This window comes from Phyllobates terribilis, unplaced genomic scaffold (genome assembly GCF_046119375.1).
Source record: "Phyllobates terribilis strain yellow unplaced genomic scaffold, ASM4611937v1 Scaffold_8__6_contigs__length_399053987, whole genome shotgun sequence".
Lineage (NCBI taxonomy): Eukaryota > Metazoa > Chordata > Amphibia > Anura > Dendrobatidae > Phyllobates > Phyllobates terribilis.
In genome coordinates, this window is record NW_027362768.1 from 148311124 (window position 1) to 148332079 (window position 20956).

General features: G+C 45.2%; 1 protein-coding gene across 1 annotated transcript in view; it reads left to right on the forward strand.

The window, feature by feature from the left end:
* Window positions 1-20956, forward strand: part of FAF1 (Fas associated factor 1) — a 264708-nt gene that overhangs the window by 236642 nt on the left and 7110 nt on the right. Inside the window, exon 18 of the mRNA XM_073643500.1 lies at window positions 3733-3948. Coding sequence (XP_073499601.1) covers window positions 3733-3948 — 216 coding nt within the window. The remainder of the gene's footprint in view (window positions 1-3732; window positions 3949-20956) is intronic.

A 20956-nucleotide genomic window follows, 5' to 3' on the forward strand; every position in this document is an offset into this window, starting at 1 on the left:
TTTAAACACCGCTCTGCTGATTGCGCCGGGTCTGCCGCATACATATTCTAGAATACCCGATGCATTAGAATCGGGCCACCATCTAGGTTCATGAAATAATTTAAAAAAAATTGACGTGGGGCTTCGCACTATATTTGTGTCCAGCCAGGTACAGCAGGCAGGAACGGGCTGCCCCCAACCACCAGCTGCCTATTTGTACCTGGCCGGACACAACAATGTAGGGAAGCCCTTTTTTTCTTAATTATTTCATGAATTTCATGAAATAATTAAAAAAAAAAAATACGTGGGGCTTCGCCCTATTTTTGTGTCCAGCCAGGTACAACTAGGCAGCTGGGGGCTGGAATCCGCAGCGCAGGGAGGCCCAAGCTTTCTGGGTCCCCCCAGCTGCAAATTGCAGTCCGCAGCCACCCCGGAAAATGGCGCATTCATAGAAGCGCCATCTTCTGGCGCTGTACCCAACTCATCCAGGGCCCTGGTGCGGTGGCTCACTGAGTAATAAAGGGGTTAGGGCCAGCTTGGCATTATCAGCTGGCCCTAAGCCCGAAATTCATGGGGTCACGCCAATATTAGACATGACCACTATGAATTTCTAGTAAAGTATTTAAAAAAAACACAAACACCCAGAAAAAAGTCCTTTAATTGAAATAAACACACAATTCTTTATTGTTCTAAATTAAACCATACTTACCGTCACGCCCATTCCAGCTGAAGCCAACGATCTCCTGCAATAAAAGTAAAATAATAAAGCAACCTCATCCTTACCTTTCCATGGCTCCCACGACAGCTTCAGCTCTGCTACATCGAGATGACAGGCTGGACCGCAGCAGAACGCTGCCATCCAGCCTGTCATCCCGCAGACACTGAGAAGCGCAGGCATGCTTGCGCTCCTCAGTGTCTGGCTGTGACGGCATCCAGATGAGCCGAGGTCATGTCCAATGAACTCAGCTCACCTAATGTACGTCACTGACAGCGTGGAAGAATTCTCCTGCACTCAGCGCTTCAGCGTGAGAATTCTCCCACGCTGTCAGTGACGTACATGAGGTCAGCTGAGTTCAATGGACATGAATGAGCTCACCTCATGCACGTCACTGACAGTGTGGGAAAATTCTCCTGCACTCAGCGCTTCAGCGTGAGAATTTTCCCACGCTGTCAGTGACGTGCATGAGGTGAGCTCATTCATGTTCAATGAACTCGGCTCACCTCATGCACGTCACTGACAGCGTGGGAAAATTCTCACGCTGAAGCGCTGAGTGCAGGAGAATTCTCCCACGCTGTCAGTGACGTGCATGAGGTGAGCCGAGTTCATTGTCTGCTCATCTGGATGCCGTCACAGCGAGACACTGAGGAACGCAAGCATGCCTGCGCTTCTCAGTGTCCGCGGGATGACAGGCTGGATGGCAGCGTTCTGCTGCGGTCCAGCCTGTCATCTCGATGTAGCAGAGCTGAAGCTGTCCTGGGAACCATGGAAAGGTAAGGATGAGGTTGCTTTATTATTTTACTTTTATTGCAGGAGATCTTTGGCTTCAGCTGGAATGGGCGTGGTGGTAAGTATGGTTTAATTTAGAACAATAAAGGATTGTGTCTTTATTTCAATTAAAGGACTTTACTCTGGGTGTTTGTGTTTTCTTTTAACTTTGACTATGGGGCTAGTAATGGGGGTGTCTTATAGACGCCTCTCCATTACTAACCTGGGCTTGATGTCAGCTGGCATTATAAGCTGACATCAACCCCAGCCCTATTACCCCACTGCCACCGCTACAGGGCAGTGGGAAGAGCGAGGCTAAGTGCCAGAATTGGCGCATCCTATGGATGCGCCATTTCTGGGGCGGCTGACGGCTGGTGTTTCTAGCCTGGGAGGGGGCCAATATTCATGGCACCCTTCCTGGGCTATTAATATCAGCCCCCAGCTGTCTGCCTAGCCTTTGCTAGCTATTAAAATAGGGGGGACCCCACGTCATTTTTTTTGGGGGGGTCCCCCATTTTAATAGCTAGTAAAGGCTAGGTATTCCGCTGGGGGCTGATATTAGTAGCCTGGGAAGCTCCGTGGGTATTACCCCCTTCCCAGGCTTCAAACATCTGCCCCAGCCGTCTGCTTAACCTCCGCTAGAGCCTAAAATTACGGGGAACCCCACGCCAATTTTTTTTTAAATAAATCCTTTATTTTAACACTAAATGACAAGTACAGTAATCAACACTGTCACTGTACTTCTTATATATGTGACTGACATGTTTCTATCTATCTAATCTATGTGTGATGCTCTATTCCTTCTATTCTAAATTGTCGGGTACAGATGCTGAAATGCCGGCCGGCTTTTTTAAAGAGACGGTGCATGAAAACACTATTATTTTTTTTAATAAATCCTTTACACTAAATGACAAGTACAGTAAGCAACACTGTCACTGTACTTCATATATATGTGGCTGACATGTTTCTACCTATCTAATCTGTGTGTGAAGCTCTATTCTTTCGGTTCTAAATTGTCGGGTACAGGTGTATGCCGCTGATGAATTGCCGACTTTTCATGTTTCACTGTGAGCACTGTTCCCATCGATTTGGGCAATCACTGTAATGCCACAACCACCATGGCTGTGGCATTACAGTGAGTGGCAGACAATCCCTGCATGATTGGTGCTCTAAATAGCGCCAAACATGCAGGACAAGCTTTTGGTGCACGAACAGTTATCGAACATAACCTCGAACAGCCGAATTTTTTGCAAATCGTTCGGGTTCGTCGAACAACTCGAACACCGCCCAAAACAGCTCGAATTTGAGATTGGCGAACAGTTCTAGTCGAACACCGCTCATCTCTACTATTGAACCCCCACCAAAGTGATTGTGTAATATATCACAAGACAAATCTATTACTTCTTATAAAGAGAGATTTATTACATTCTAAACTTGAGATTAGAAATCAGTAATAGGACAATGAATGGTGATATGGGCAGAGAGTAATTGTATATATGCTTATAGGTGACTACGTCCAAACGTACTTTTTTTTTCTTACATGAGTTTTCCAGTTTTGGCAAAACCTGTTCCCTGGCTGCAGTTTGTTAAAAAAAATATAAAAAATCTGTTTATTGGTCACCTTCCTCAGGTCCTGCACTAAGTCTCCACCGCTGCTCCCAGGGTCTGTTGTCTGCAGCGCTGATTTCACGTCGCAGCCTATCGGTGGGGTCAGCAGCTTATGCTATCTTCTCTGGCAGAGCCGCTTAGTTCACTGATTGGCTACAGCGCTGTCAATGTGATGTCAGCACTGCAGACAGTAACAGAGACTGAGAGAAGAGGTGGAGACTCAGCACTGGACCCAGGGAGGGGGAGTAAAGCACAGTTTTTAAAAGCAAATAGGGAACGTGTTTCCGTAACCGGAAAACCCCTTTCAATGGTAATAATTTAAATTACTTGAGTTGAATTGGTAATATTGAGCCATGACTCGGATCAAAAACTGACATGTCTTCATGATTTTATGTCGTCCACTCATACCCCCCCCCAAAAAAACGGACATGTGAACAGCCCGGTACGTGTGAAGAACATGGATAGAGCACGTTTATGACTCACGGGCGTCGGAATTAGGCCTTAACTGTGCTGCCGTGCTGAGACAGTCTTTAATACCTTTAGCAGCAATTGATTGCAAATAAATTTGTTTTTCAAGTGAAGGTAAAAAGGATGTATCTGTTCCAAGTATTAGGAAGTGACCATTGCTTATTGACCCTCCACCGTTATCTCATTTTCAGGCTATCAGGCTTTCCCTGGAACAGTCTCTTCCACCGGAGCCGCCAGAGGAGCAAAGCGAGCCACTGAGCAAGCTGCGGATTAGGACACCCAGCGGAGAGTTCATCGAGAGGCGTTTTCTGAGCTCCAATCCATTACAGGTGGTCTTCAACTTTGTAGCATCCAAAGGATTCCCTTTTCAAGAGTACAAACTGCTCAGCACCTTTCCTCGTAGAGATGTGAGTATCTCCCCCCATCTACCTAAATATAGTCCCACCTACTATAGAACTACATCCGGTAAGGTGTCGTGAAAAATTCAGCTCTGCTACATGTATAGTCAGTTTCCGTGATGTAAATGCTTAAAATAATGCTGTTATCCATTGCCACCAATAGCTCTGTCACTTGGCACTGAGTATTGCTTGATTTTTCCTGCGGGGGCGCTGCAGGGAGTTGAACAATGAGATCCTCCAACAGATTGAAGATGACCATTGGGGTAGTCATATCTTGTGAGTAAATTATTATTGGGTGACAATCTAACAGAAGCAAACTGCCAAAAATAATGATTATTATTATACTTATGGAGCTATTTTTATTTCTTTTTAATTTTATCCACTTTTTATTAGTCGTAATGGATTTAGGTATGTATCATCTGTTGTATCTTGAAACATTCTGTATCTCCATACATTGTTCACTGTAGCTTCTGGATAGTTGTAGAGTGACCTGATTAACCTAACTGGAGGTGTCGGCATTCCTACCTCAGTGCTTTCCAAAGACTGTCATGCTCTACACAGTCAAAAGCCTTGGCATAGCGAATAAAGCACGGGTGGAGCTTCTCCTGGTACTCCCTCGTCTTTACAAAGATCAGGTTTGTGATCTGATCACTGGCCCCTCTGCCCTTATGGAATCCATCTCTGTCCCTGGCGTCGCCTTTCTTCTGCAGTGGGATGAAAGTTGTTTTTTACAGTTTTTTTTGTCCATGTGCTGGTCCTCCACATCTTCTGGCATGGTGGGGTCAATGGGGACTGGTTTGAGGAGCTCTTCAGGGGTACCATCAATGTCAGGTGCTTTGTTTGGCTGCTGCCTCAGTGCCCAATCCACTTCACTTCCCAATTGTTCTAGTTCTGGTTCCTCTTGGCCCTCCATGCTGTTCTTGACGGTCAGCGCTGGCACTGGCATATAGTTCCTCTGTGTATTCTTTCCATCTCTTCCTGATGTCATGCTGGTCGCTAATTTCATTCCCGTCACTGTCTTTGATGGTTGTTTTGATGTGCTAAAAAGTTGTTTCACCATGGCAGATAATTCTTTGGTGTGGCCCGTCTTATAGGCCTCCTCGAAGTTGACGCATCAGAAAATTCAGAAAATTATTTTATACTTTCCTGGCTTCTCTTCGAAAATTGACATGGAGTCACCTCATTTCATTCAATCTGACCTTAGCCTTGGCCACTCTTACTAGTGATCTAGACGGAAGTTACAGTTAATTCTGACAACACATTGCCTTCCTGTATGGCACATGTTCTCGAGCAACTTCATTGATGGTTCCTTTGATCTCTGCCCATAATTTGTCTAGGTCCTCTTCATGTTGGTTGAGCACGTTGAACCTGTTACTTACTTGGATTGCATACTTAGTGACATCAAAGTTCCTCTGCATGGGTAGGCTATATGCTTAATCTTGCATAGTCTAATTCTGACTTTGGATATGAGAAGTTGGTCATTAGACCCGCAGTCTGTGCCTCGTTGGGTTTTTTGCAGAGAAAATTGATCCCTTCTACTATTGCTGACAGAGTATGTAGTTCTGGTTGTGATGCAGTCCATTTGGCGATGTCCAAGTGCTTTGGCTTGGGAAAGAAAAAATGGCACAAGACAAGGATGCATCCTCTCTCCTCTCCTTTTCTTTCCAACCGCTCTGCAAAAGTAATCATGATGAAAATAAGCAGAAGAGCCATCAGCAATCTGAGATGTATTGATGATACAGCCCTGCTGATATAATGTGATAAGGACCTGAAGATGCAGATCATGAAGTTGGAAGAAGAAAACCAGAAGATGGGACTTTACCTGAATATCAAAAAGCCAAAATCCTGACTAACATCAACGAGGAAGTCCACATAAAGATTAACAATAAAGAAATAGAAGTAGTCCACAGCTTCGTGTTTTTTGGGTCCCATATTGATCACAGTGGTGGTTTGATATCAGAGATCAAGCATTCATTAGTAGTGGGACATGAAGCCATGGTGAGCATGGACCAAATGTGGAAGTGCAAAGATGTCTCGGTCAAAGTCAAACAAAGACTGATCACTACTATTGTGTTCCCAATTGTGACATATGATTGTGTGACGTGGAGACTCACACAGACAGAAGAAAAATGAATGCCTTTGAGCTGTGTTGCTGGAGAAGACTTCTACGAAACCCATTGACCTCTAGGATCACTAGCAAATATATTTTTGATCATATAAACCCCATATTTGTCCCTGGAAGGCAAGATCACCAGACCTAAACTGACCTATTTTGGTCATGAGATGGGGGCAAATTCATTAGAAAAGGAAGAGATTACTCGGACTGGTCGTTTGTAAAAGTAAACTGTGGAGACCAAAGCTCCGTTGGCTGAACACCATTAAGAATGACATGGGGAAATGAGCATGGGAAGCATAGTGAGAAATGGCCTACAGAGTATCTTAAGGGTCAGGCAATAATGAAAAGATAGAATCCAAATCGATCGATGAGTTGGGGTTATTTTCAGCCATGTAAACTCTATAACAAAGAGCTTGTAAGTGCTGTGCTCCTTGCCTCGGAAACTATACAGTAAACTATAAAATTAAAAAATCCTTCTGTTATTGAGAATGGCTAGTATTTTTAATAACAAGTTTGTCTTCACAAGGACTTTGCAATTTTACCCAATTATGATGTTGTGAAAATTCCTTTAAAGCTAGCCTTTCCACAGAAAAGCTACTTATTGCTGAAAAACTTACTACTGGCAACGCTCAACAAGTCTTGGAGGCCGGGATTGCTTTGAAGGATCTGAGCTTTTTTTTGTCCGTTTGTGGGGGGGACCTACACAATGTTCAGCAGGTGGATTCAGTGGTAGGACTGACTGGTGAGTAGATACAACATACCAGTGATTGTATAGTGAGGTGAAAATCATTGTGATTTGTCCTGATGAAGACGTTTTGACCTTCGAAATGTGTTGACAAATAAACTGCATTTCTGAATTCCTGTTATTTTCCATCCTTGATCTACTGGCAGCGCAGAATTTACCCTTTCATTCCATTTTAGGGATTGTATAGTGTCAGTGAATTTATGATGCGCTTTGTCTCCAGTCGTCTTGATCAGGACAGGAGTTGTATGCGGGAGTGCTGTAAGGAGGGGAGGCTTATTACAGGGCTACTTCTGATGCATGGCTAATGAGGCCGCCGTCTGACCTGCCCACTTTATACTGAGCGGCTTCATAAACTCAGATGAGAGGAAGCGACTCATTTGTAGATCATTTTATTAATAAACTGTTTACAAAATATTTACAAGCGGCATACAGAACCCAACACCGGGAGCTTACAAATGACTAATACAGCTGAAGCTCCGAGATGTCTCTGTAATATATTCTAATCTCCTTAGAGCCAGCGATAATTAAACTGGAAAGAATACAATTTCCAGCAGGCCAAGAACTGCAAGTGCTTATTGTGCCGTTATATAGGACACTTTAACCCTCTCCCTGCCAGAGTCCTCTGTAGTCATTTTGCTGGGCGCTAATCATAAGCCCATGTTATCAGCTATTTAAAGCTCATCCATTATTGGACTCCGATTGGCATGTGTGATTCTGGGGGACCTATATCAGGCTAACACGGCGGGTTCTGACTCTAAGCTGATTTTATCTACTGCAAGAAGACCGTTAAGAGGTTCCTCCGACACCGCTCACACCAAGAGAGTCCTCCGACACTGCTCACACCAGCATTGGGATGTAAGCGGCACTAATGACCACCTACTTCCGGCTCACACAGGTATAGGACATGTGCATGACAACTTCCGTCCTTACTCATCACCTGGTAGGCATCCGTCGATGCACCATCATCAACGCCGCTCACCACCCGATACGGAAATAGCGCCAGAGACACCCTTTAATGTTTGCATCTTATATATTTGTACAAAAATACATAATGTGACCATCGATGAGAATCTCAGGTCAAGAAGTGTGCAAACAAAGAAGATTAATAAAATGTATTTATTTATTGAGTAAACAATTTAAAATAAAACAAAGAACATATACAATAAAGTGCCTCATGCCAAAAAAAGGGGCGCAGGAAAATGAATAGCATTTATTATGCAACAAGCACAGGTTTAACCTTTGTAGTATCAGTGTGCTTTATAAGTATAATCAAAGATAATTTAAATGCAATTCATAATAAAGGTACCAGAGTGGATGTCAAGTGTGGTCATAAATATAAATAAATGTAAAAAGTAATTGATATATACCAAGAAAACATCCACAATAGTCCTGCGTCCCTTCACCCCGATGCGCGTTTCACACTCCGCTTCTTCCAGGGGCGTGTGATTCTCATCAATGGTCATTATGTATTTATGCTTGTTGAGCTCCCATTGGTTAAGGGTTTTTTTCTTAGCCAGCTATGTTTACTGTATATTAGACTCTTGCATTAGGTAAATTCCCAGAATTGTTCCTATTGAGTGACAAAACATCATCAGGTTTCATCAGTTTATATTCTCTTTATAGGGGGCTGTGCATACAGCCGTATTGCCTATATGTAGTTTACATGTGTGTAATAGGCACCCACAAAACCTTATGGACCCATACTGTACCTCCATAGCATCACATGCTCCAGTGCATGCGGAAAAACAGGTGTATTCAATGGTGGTAAAGCATTGCTTGTCGGGGAGAGTGCAGTACTTTACTGAGGCACCAAACGGAATCTCTATAATAATACTATATCCTACATATCAGGTAATATTTTATAGGACAAGAACAGGGTCTTACTGGGGTGGCAAAGACCCACCAGTTAAATTGATTCTTGGGCCCAGTATTCAGCTACATGCAAATATTACGTGACCCTCTTTCACAAGTTTACCTTTGCTTCAATAAAATGATAAACTAAGTAGTTCGTTGGATGAAAGATAAGATGCTGCTTTTGTCTGTACATAATGTCATATGTACTGGGCCACCTACTGCTCATGTTGGGTGGTGAGTGGCTTTTTACTCCTGCATCTGGGCCCACTGGGAGATTCACCTGTTCACCCGTGGGCCAGTCCGAGCCCGACAAGCATAAAGATGAAAGGGTTTTTCCAACTTCAACCTATGCTCCATCAAATCTCCAAACACTGGAGTTTAAGCTATGGAGACAGCTGAACTATGCTTCCCTTTTATCCCGTTATGTTGATTAGAGACAAAATTTAGAATTAAATGGGATTTATTTATTTTTTAAGATTTTGTCATTGATAATGACCAGTGGTGGTCCCTTGCAATTAAAGGGGTCGTTCACTACTTTTTCAATGTATGATCGGCCGGGGTCCCGCAAGTGGCACCCCCGCCGATCAGCTGTTATCGGTGGCGGCGGCGGCCTCCAGCCAGTAGTGCTCACCTGCGGGGCTCCGCCGTCAAGTGGTAGTGGCCGCCGCGGTGTACTGCACATCAGCCTCCTATTCAATTGAATGGGAAGCGAATGTGCAGTACACCGTGGTGGACACTACCACTTGACGGCGGAGCCCCGCAGGTGAGCACTTCCAGCTGCCGCCACCGATAACAGCTGATCGGCGGGGGTGCCGCGTGCGGGACCCCAGCCGATCATACATTGATGCCCTATCCTAGGGCATCAATGTAAAAGTAGTGGACAACTTCTTTAACTTGTTCTGGCTGTTGAAAAAAGGTGGAGAAACCACTTTTGCCAATGTGCTGGGTTTGAATCTTGCAGCTCAGGCCTATTTCAAGCTGTAGTACCAGGCACAATCAACTAGATGGCCAAAAAAATAGATTCAAAATATTTTTAAAAGGTTTTTCTCTTCTTTTCAAGAAGACTTGTTGAAATAAATCCCTTGTAAAAAAAAATCCTTGTGATACCCTGATTCTGCCATTCTTTTCAGTTTTGTCCTGTGTCACTTCATTGCAGAGATATTCACATTTGCTGCTTTTGGAGTGCAATATGGGAAATCTCTGCTTGTAGTTCAACTGGGCGTTTCTTCAGAATCACAGCTTGGCAGCTTATGAGACTGCTCGATCAGCTGCCGAGCTGTGATGGGAAGGTTTGAAAGCTCACGACCCCAGAAAAGACTAGGAAGAAATGCCCAGTTGGACTACAAGCAGAGATTTCACATACTGCGCTCCAGAAGAAACAATGTGATTATCTCTGCAATGCAGTGACGCAGCGCAAAACTGAATAGAGCTGCAGAATCTGGGATTTTTACAAGATATTTAGCTCTATTTTTTGCTTGAGTGACAGGTCGTACTTAAGAAAAAGCCCACCATACTCTTTAGTACTGCTAAAACCGATCTCTGCCTGCATGGTCAAAAGTTGGTCATTGACTTGTTGCATCAGTCACATTCTTGTTCCTGACTGAAGACGAAACAGTGGGGATCGGGAGATGATTTTGCTTTTTTCTGTTTCTTTAAAAAATGTGGTGGACATCCCCTTTAAGAACTGTGATACCAGGATGCTTGAGTGTCGCAGTGTATATTTATATAACTGTGTTCTTTGTCCGGCCTATCTTGATAAACTTTTATCTGCTACGGTTTCCACCACATTCTGCCCAACCAGTGCGGTGGGATTAAGTGGAACACGAGTCACTTCAGGTAATCCCACAGCTGAAGGCATTGCTTAATCGTTTTAAACCAGTTTGCTCTGTTCAGTATGGTGTGATTTGCTTAAATCTGTTTAATTGGCCACTTCCAACAAACAAGTGAGATAACATTCTGGCAACCATGTAACCGAGACGTAAAAGAGGAAACCGCACCGAGCATATTACAGTTCCGTTCCTCCACTTGTATCGAATAGGCGTAGGAATTTATGTAGTGAGCTAATCCATTGTTCACCCTATTCATTTACCATGAACTTGTGACATCTCTATAATGTGACTCACTCAGTGAAACTTGTGGCTCTCCAGATGGATATAGAGAACGCAGAACCTGGAGCGAAGCAGGTACGACAGGTAACCAGAAAAAGCACCATTATCCAATAATTACCTCTTCTTCACAAAATGACTAGTACTCTATATTGTTCAAAATATTGGATACCTTCATATTGCACCTACAGGAGCTTTTATGACATCCCCATACTAAATCTGTAGGCATTAATATGGGGTTGGTGCCTCCTTTCTATTCATTGTGAGGTCAGACCCTGATGTTATGGAGAGGTCGGGCTCACAATCTCCGATCTACTTCATCGGCGCATGTCTCCACCTGGCACAGACACAGTGTGGACCCAGTCTTAGGTTTTCTTCAACTGAAACTAAGAGGCCTAGGCCCCTGATAATGAGCCCATAGTATTAGCCCTCCTCCACAAAACCTTACAGCGGGCACAATGCAATCAGGGGGTAACATTCTCCCGATATTCGCCAAACCCAACCTGCTCCATGAGATGCCAGATAGAGAAGTGTGATCCGTCACTGCACAGAACACGTCTCCTCCAGAGTCCAGTGATGGCGGCTTTACACCACTCCATCCGACGCTCCGCATTGTGCTTGGTGATGTAAGGCTGCATGCAGCTACTCGACCATGAAGCTCCCGGCGGGGGCACAGTGTTTGTGCTGATGTTAATACCAGAGGAGGTCTGGACTGTGCAGTTATGGAGTCATCAGAGTGTTGGTGACTTTTCTGCCCTCTGCTCCTCAGCACTCGGCCCCCCACTCTGTAATGTTATGGGCGGGGGGGCCGGAGGTTATACACTGAAGGCGGGGCGGCCGGAGGTTATACACTGAAGGCGGGGGGGCCGGAGGTTATATACTGAAGCGGGGGGGCCGGAGGTTATACACTGAAGGCGGGGCGGCCGGAGGTTATATACTGAAGGCGGGGGGGCCGGAGGTTATATACTGAAGCGGGGGGGCCGGAGGTTATACACTGAAGGCGGGGGGGGCCGGAGGTTATACACTGAAGGCGGGGGGGGGCCGGAGGTTATACACTGAAGGCGGGGGGGGGCCGGAGGTTATACACTGAAGGCGGGGGGGCGGAGGTTATACACTGAAGGCGGGGGGGGGCGGAGGTTATACACTGAAGGCGGGGGGGGAGCCGGAGGTTATACACTGAGGGCGGGGGGAGAGCCGGAGGTTATACACTGAAGGCGGGGGGGGGGGCGGAGGTTATACACTGAAGGCGGGGGGGGGCGGAGGTTATACACTGAAGGCGGGGGCTGGGGGCCGGAGGTTATACACTGAAAGCGGGGGGGGGGGGCGGAGGTTATACACTGAAGGCGGGGGGGGGCGGAGGTTATACACTGAAGGCGGGGGCTGGGGGCCGGAGGTTATACACTGAAGGCGGGGGGGGGGGGCGGAGGTTATACACTGAAGGCGGGGGGGGGGCGGAGGTTATACACTGAAGGCGGGGGGGGGCCGGAGGTTATACACTGAAGGCGGGGGGGGCGGAGGTTATACACTGAAGGCGGGGGGGGGGCGGAGGTTATACACTGAAGGCGGGGGGGGGCGGAGGTTATACACTGAAGGCGGGGGGGGGGGCCGGAGGTTATACACTGAAGGCGGGGGGGGGCGGAGGTTATACACTGAAGTTGGGGGGGGGCGGAGGTTATACACTGAAGGCGGGGGGGGGCGGAGGTTATACACTGAAGGCGGGGGGGGCGGAGGTTATACACTGAAGGCGGGGGGGGGCAGAGGTTATACACTGAAGGTGGGGGGGGCGGAGGTTATACACTGAAGGCGGGGGGGGCGGAGGTTATACACTGAAGGCGGGGGGGGCGGAGGTTATACACTGAAGGCGGGGGGCGGAGGTTATACACTAAAGGCGAGGGGCCGGAGGTTATACACTGAAGGGTCGAGGGGCTGGATGTTATATCCTGGGGAGGAGAGGGACCAAATTTTATACACTGGGGGCGAGGGGCCGGATGTTATACACCAAGTGCGAGGGACTGGGTATTTATACACTGGGGGCTATGGGACTGAATGGAATACCCTAAATTAATTTAATAAACTCTGTGTCCCAATATTTCTGTCCATATAATGCATCGGACTGTTAAAGGGCTCTACATTGAACACAAGCTATCACCAATCCAACCACTGGGACCTGCTCCAGTGGGCAGAATGGGTCACTTTTAACCCCAACGTGGTACTTTTATTACTCTTAGAATGGAATGGCATTGTGCATGTCCGACTGCTGCTCCATTCATTAGATATGAGGCTCCCAGGATAGTGGAGGCCAGCTCTATAGGGAATGAATGGAGCGGCGGTCGAGCAGGCACACTGCCAATAGGGAGAAAGTACTGCGTTCTGCCCATCGGTGTCTGTCTTAGTGATTGAATCCCGCCAATCTATAAGTTGTCATCTATCTTAATAATCCAGCCAATAAAGGCGTGATGAGACCAATAAAGTTTTGGAAGGTCTTCGAATCCACAGGTCGCCAGTTCTTGATCTACAAATAAGAAAAACTTATCTGCAGTGTGGGATGAACTGATTTTTTTTTTTTCTAATTCTACTTTAACAATCTGGCAACTTTTCACTGTCCCTAAATTAATTTAGAAGAGATGAGCGTATTTTGGCGATCAGTTACTGCAGCATATGGCAATTTCAGTTAATTTAATACCTGTGCTGCAAATCTTCACTCAATACCAAAATTCAATTTCTTGTCAGCCTGCTGCATCTGTGCAGGTGCGGGGTGAGCAGAGCGCCATCTGTGCAGGCTTCTCGCTGGCTGTTTGTAGAAATATAGATATATTGCCTTCCTGCCTTCTCTTGTGTATAAACGATGAAGCGTCCGTGCATTTGTAAGATTGCTAAACACTGATCTATACTGTATTATTGCAGCATTTTCCAAAGCCTGGATGAGTATAGCAGTTATATTCATAGATCCGGAGAACACAGGTAACTTCATCCTCTATTGTAATTCTTCTTCATGTTGCTTTCTGGCAGATATCATGGCGGATTTACTTCCCACTGGCCAAATAATTGGAATGATTATTACTAATTAAAATTTACCCGTCAATCTCTTGATGTCCTTAATTTTCATTTTGTACACTAACCGCTTTGATCCACCTGGAAACGAAGCATTGGATGAACCAGAAATACAGCCTAGCCCTTAGGTGGACCATTTCATGAGTGTAAATGTGAACACCTCTCCATCGCAAGTGCAGATTTTGGTGGCAGGTCCCGGCCCATAAATTCAGATACAATGACCATATTACCAATGCCACTTGCTGCTTCTAAAACAATGTTTGCTGTCATACGAAGATGTAAAAAAAGCAAGATTTCCTATATTCTGAAGGTTCACCCAAAACTACTTGTGTCTAGTGATCAGCTCTTTACTCGAAGTTTGCCAAGGGTGCTCGAGTATGCACAGAGTATCGCGGGTGCTCGAGTGACATGTTCACGTCCTCATGTTTTGCTGTTAGACAGCCTCAAAACATGCAGGGATTGCCTGACAAACACGGGAAATCACTGATTGTTTTGTGGCCGTCTTAACAGCTGCGAAATATGAGGGCGCGGGGACGGGAACATGTCACTCGAGCACCGGCGATACTCGGTGCATACCAAGCACCCTCGGCAAACTCAACTAACGAGCACTCGCGCTCATCACTACTCATGTCCCGTGTGTGCTACAACTTGGTGCAAATTACAGCGTTTAGACTCGGTCTTTTTCCCAAATTGTATTTCTTCCATTTTTGTGTGATCATATAAGCTACAAGTCATCTCCTCATCTGCATAAGGCGTACCTTGCCGAATTGAGCCTGACCTTCACTAATATATTCATTTGAGAATACAAATCACTTCTGCTCACATAAGCAACACATACCCAATTCTTACACTCCGATTAGCTACAGAGTATTTTCCGCCTCTTATGATTAAAGCAGTGTTCCCTAGTTTAAAAGTCATACCCTATTCACAGGATAGAAAAAAACTTTCCAAATGCTGGGGGTCCCACCGCTGTTCACAAGAATCGGGGCTGAATGGAGCAGCGCTCCACCGTGCGCCCTGCCGCTCCACCGTGCGCCCTGCCGCTCCACCGTGCGCCCTGCCGCTCCACCGTGCACCCTGCCGCTCCACCGTGCACCCTGCCGCTCCACCGTGCGCCCTGCCGCTCCACCGTGCGCCCTGCCGCTCCACCGTGCGCCCTGCCGCTCCACCGTGCACCCTGCCGCTCCACCGTGCGCCCTGCCGCTCCACCGTGCGCCCTGCCGCTCCACCGTGCGCCCTGCCGCTCCACCGTGCGCCCTGCCGCTCCACCGTGCGCCCTGCCGCTCCACCGTGCGCCCTGCCACTCCATTCATTCTTAATGGAAGCATTGGAGATTGCTGAGCGCAGCACTCGGCTGATCTTCAGTGCTCCTATTAGAATGAATGGAGATGCAGTGCGCATGATCGACCTTAACACTGTTCAGCCAGGACTTGGCTCTTCAGCAGAGTCCCATTTCTAGTGGTGGGGGTCGCAGCGGTCAGATCCCCAGTGATCAGAAAGTTATTGCCTATCCTTTTTATAGGAGATAACTTTCTAACTTTAGAACACCCCTTTAAGGCTCTGTTACACCATGTTCAAAGGCTACCTTTGGCAAATAAGCTCCGGACATACACTTCAAATGTATCCATAGGGCTCGATACACCCAACAGGGGCCAAAACATTCCTTTTGGCCTCTTTTAGGAGAGTATGCTCCTTCTTTTTTTATTATTATTATTATTATTATTGTTATTTTTTTTTTTTTTTCTTCTGGAAACAACTTAGTCAACTACACAATTCCTGTCAAAGGAATACAGTGGAAAGAAATTGTGGGGTATACTTTGTTTTTTTTTCCTATACAATGGGAGATATTTTAGCACCAACTTATATGCCTAGACAATGGAATACGTCACACTTCCAGCCTCTACCTTCAACATAGACTCAAGGAGTGATTTTTGAGTGGTTTGAGTCTAATACTGCCACAGTAACATGTATGCTATGTAGTCATGAGTGAACAGGTCACTGCCTCCTGCAAGGTCAACACGCTCCTCCCCTGCTGCTGTAATCCGCTACCATTGTTATTCCTGACCATTTGCCGCCTAAAAAATGATCAGACAAGCAGGGGAAGAACTTTAAAATGACTGAATCCAGCAAGTACGTTAGCTAGTGTCGGGGAAGGGACACACATGTAATCCCCCAGCCTTCTTAAATCTTGTGATTTGTCCATTTTTGATTTGCTGTACTCAGTTTCCTAAATGACAGTAGTTCTTTGTGCAGGATCACATAATAGGAGGTGTTATTTTACAGAGCGAGCTTCAGCGGGACGCACTGTTTGTTCCCGTAACTGTGCTCTATAGAAGGCGGCGTATACAGTTACGGAGTCATGATGTAACGAGAGCGAGCGGGGAACGGTACAAACTGTCCTGTATCTCTTGATTAAAAAAACACAGATGTTTGGTGGCTTGCTGCTCTAACTGCTGCCTGAATCCTGCCTCCTTATTGTCTACTAATTGCTACCTAACGAGGCTTATGTTTTTAGCTTGCTGCTTTCCATGTGGAATAGCATTAATAAGAAGTAATGAGACCTTGCAGTATTACATGACACCCAGGAGAACAGGCACCCCCCACGGACCTGCAGAATTGGTTGCGAAATGGTCTGCATGGATGTTGGGGCTCTTTCTTACTGTTTCCACTTTTTTTTTTTTTTATTTACAGGCGAAAATGAATTTATTAGAAAACGTGATGATCAGTAGCCAGCTCCTAGGTTTGATGCTCTCATTTTGACATTGCAGGTTGCAGCGCTTGTTGTTTCCTCTGATTATTTATACGGGAACGTGTTACCTGCAAGTCATGTTTACAGTGGATCTGTCACCAAATTTTACAAATAGAACTGATGAGGCTGGTGTATTTACATTGAAAATACATATCAGAATGACTGTATAATGGGTCTAAGTATATTCAGTCTTTGCCCAGCTAGACTGACTGGCAGTTGCAGCTTGCACTGAGCAGTACGAGATCTCCTCAGTGCCCCTCTTCCCTGCTGAGCGGACAGTCAGGCTAGGTGGGCGAAAATTGAGTTATATTTTCTTAAAGGATTGCACAGCCATTCTGACATGGATTTTCAAAGTACACGAGCCATGTCAGGTCTAAAATCTGTTAAATATTCCCATTGCTAATGTAGCACTAATGTATTCTGCAGTGTGATTTTAAGGACAACTCTTTTTTTTTTATTGTCCCCCAAGTTTCATAGTACCAGAATTTAGGAATGAGCAACTTTCCTTCTAACATATCGCCAGTGGCGTAACTTGAAGCTCCAACAGGGCCCTGAATTATTGCAAGTCTTTAATAATACGAATGGCCTTTTCATATGGGCCAAAGGGACTTTTTGGGTCCCTTAGGCCCCAGGGCTTGGGTGTGATTGCAACCCCTGCACCCATTATAGTTACGTCCCTGCATATCACCATAAAAAATCTCCAATTCTCGCTTGTGGCCGGTCTTATAAATGGGCTGACACCTAAGTTTCTACTTCCTATTGCAGATCTGCACTTTCCAGTGTTTGAGGACCTATTGTGTAGGCGTTCCCAAAAGGGGCAAAATAAACATTACAGGGGTCACCTTATAGTAAGGGACTATTCAAAATATAAAAAACATGGCTGCTTTCTTCTATAAACCGTACCACCCCTCTCCATATGTTGTCTGGTATTGTTGCTAAACTCCATGAAGTGAATGTGGCTCAGCTGCAATACCACACACAACCAGTGAACAGATGTGGTGCAATTTTTGAAAAAAGGCAGCAATGTGTTTCTGATCTTGGACAACCCCTTTAACATGCCTACATTAGTACAGTCAGCCTAATCTGCCGACTCTGAACTGTTTTGTGTGTTTTGAGGCCTCCCGACTCCCATTTGGCAGATGATGTTGGAGCAAAGCAGGATCGGGCGTATTGAATTTCAACATGCCCGATCATTTGTTCTCAGTGGAGATAGGCTGCGGATAGAGGTGTCAGCCATCATTCTCTCCTTTCAGAATACACGTACACATAGCTGAGCCATTCCGCCGGCATTGAAGGTGTATGGGCACCATGTAGCTCTGCCCTGGGCGTAGTCATTGCTTTGCCAGTATGTGTAGGTTCATTGTGCATGGGTCAGAATTTACATTTTTTTTTCATTTTCCTTTTTTTTAATAATTTTTATTTATTTATTTATTTTTTTTATTAAGTCCAAGCGCATTATTGATCCAACATAGCAGTAAATGAACAGTTTACCCCTAACGGATCTTGAGCGTCTGATGATGCAGAAGGTTATGGGATGCTAATTAAGCAGAACGATGAGCCATACGAAGAGGAGGAGGGGGAAAGCGAAGAGCCGCTAAAACAAAGCGACAACAGCTCTGTTTGTTGACAGATGCAGCAGGCGCATATTCAGTAATTGGGTAATGGTGTAAACATTGGCAATTCGGCAAATCCCTTAGTGCATTGGAAACAGAAGGCAAGCTGAAATCAAGGGTATAAACAGACCCTCCCCTCCTCATGTCACCCACAATCCTCCTCCTGAAACTATTCTAACATCTCCAAAGTATAAAGAACGGTGGAGAAATGGGCATTGTAGATTATCGCCGAGGTTCTGCTCCTCCGCAATTAGCCGATGCCCCATCAGGTAGGAGTGAGAGCCCCTCTTAAAGCAGAGTAATAGGTGTTTAAGGCAGCGAAGACGTCTTGCCATGTCTCACCTTCCTCGCTTCTCCTAGCAGCTGTTTCAGCATGTAAGGTTAAGTAGAACAGTGTGCTCATTTAACCACAAACCCACAGAACACAACAAAGAGATGAGAACAGACAGAATTGGGCTTTCTGGATGATTAGGGCAGCAATTCCTGGGCCGGTCTGAGTTCAGTTCGGCAATTCTCACAAATCAACAATCCAGGGTTATATCATGATACAGGTGTAATAAACTGTCTGGATCAGAGGCCCTCCCGAATAATGCGCTCTAAATGGAGATTGGGTAACTGCACCCGTGTGCCGGTCTTTGCCTTCTGCTGCCTTTTTGTCATTTTATTTGGCTAAATATAAACCAAAGGTGACTGGTCTGCTCTAAGTCACGGGTCAGAAACGTTCACCATTCCAGATGTTGTCAAACTACAACTCCTGACAGCTGAGGGGATGCTGGGAATTATAGTTTCCCAACAGCTGGAGTGACGAAGGTTGCTGATCCCTCCTAAGGTATTCTGGCATCTGAAAACTTGTCTTGGGAGGGTGTCATTTTTTTAGGTATTTATTTAAATAGTATTATGCATAGAAAAAGAAAGAGCTGCACTCACCATTCCTTTAAATTAGAAAGTCCTTTATTTCAAATATCTTTGGGACATCTGTGCAGTGTGCAGGGGGGTGTAGAGAGCTTGTGGTCCACTAGTTCTCTGTACACCCCCCTTCACACTGCACAGATGTCCCAAAGATATTTGAAATAAAGGACTTTCTAATTTAAAGGAATGGTGAGTGCAGCTCTTTCTTTTTCTATGCATAAGACTGTCTGCTGTACATTTGAGCAAAGCAGCACGATCATTCCTAATGCCATGTAAGCTCACAGTCGGGAAAGTATTAAACACGTGCTTTTGGTTTTTTGGTGCCACGGTTCTTGCCTTGGATTAATTTCTATATTATAGATTGTGTGTATGTGAGTATTTGTAGTTGTAGAAGTTCCTTTCATCCGGCATCCAATCAACCGGAGGATGAAGAATGAGTTGAAATTTTATTAGGCTTCTCTGGAAGAAAAAAAAGCATATTTTATATTTATTTTGGCGTTTTTTTTCTTTATCTTTCTCAGGCCTACCAAGTGAATTTTGTGCATTTTATATAATTGTCTATTAAACCAGAATATTTTAGAATGTGGAACCAATCTATCAAACTTAAGTTTCCCCATATACTTTAGATGGCTGTCTATGGTTCGGGTAACAGCCATCTTCTCCTTCCAGTATGGATAGAGCTGGATGGATGGATGAATGAATAGATGGATGGATGAATAGATGGATGGTTGGTTGGATGGATGAATAGATGGATGGTTGGTTGGATGGATGAATAGATGGATGGTTGGTTGGATGGATGGATGAATAGATGGTTGGTTGGTTGGATGGATGAATAGATGGATGGTTGGTTGGTTGGATGGATGAATAGATGGATGGTTGGTTGGTTGGATGGATGAATAGATAGATGCATGGATAGATAAACAGATTTAGACAAGCCGATACTTATGTGTATCTATATGTGTGTATTTTGTGTGTGTATATATATATATATATATATGTATATATAATATTTTTTTTTTATATATATATAGTGCCTACAAGTAGTATTCAACCCCCTGCAGATTTAGCTGGTTGACACATGCGGAATTAACTTGGCATTGTGACATTTGTACTGTAGATCAGCCTGGAAGTGGGAAATGCACTGCAGCAAATTTTGTTTTTGTTTTTTTGTTTGTTTTTTTTAAAAAACGTTAAAAGTTAATTCAGAGTGTCATTTATTATTCAACCCCTCAAACCACAAGAATTCTGTTTGGTCCCCCAAAAGTATTAAGAAGTAGTTCAGGCACCAAAAATAATGAGCTTCACATGTGTGGATTAAAGATCTCTTTTGCCAGCCTTTTCTGACTATTTAAGACCCTCCCCAAACTTGTGAACAGCACTCAGACATGGTCAACATGGGAAAGACAAAGGAGCATTCCAAGGCCATCAGAGACAAGATCGTGGAGGGTCACAAGGCTGGCAAGGGGTACAAAACCCTTTCCAAGGAGTTGGGCCTACCTGTCTCCACTGTTGGGAGCATCATCCGTAAGTGGAAGGCTTATGGAACTACTGTTAGCCTTCCACGGCCAGGACAGCCTTTGAAAGTGTCCTCCCGTGCCGAGGCCAGGCTTGTCCGAAGAGTCAAGGCTAACCCAAGGACAACAAGGAAGGAGCTCCGGGAAGATCTCATGGCAGTGGGGACATTGGTTTCAGTCAATACCATAAGTAACGTACTCCACCGCAATGGTCTCCGTTCCAGACGAGCCCGTAAGGTACCTTTACTTTCAAAGCGTCATGTCAAGGCTCGTCTACAGTTTGCTTATGATCACTTGGAGGACTCTGAGACAGACTGGTTCAAGGTTCTATGGTCTGATGAGACCAAGATTGAGATCTTTG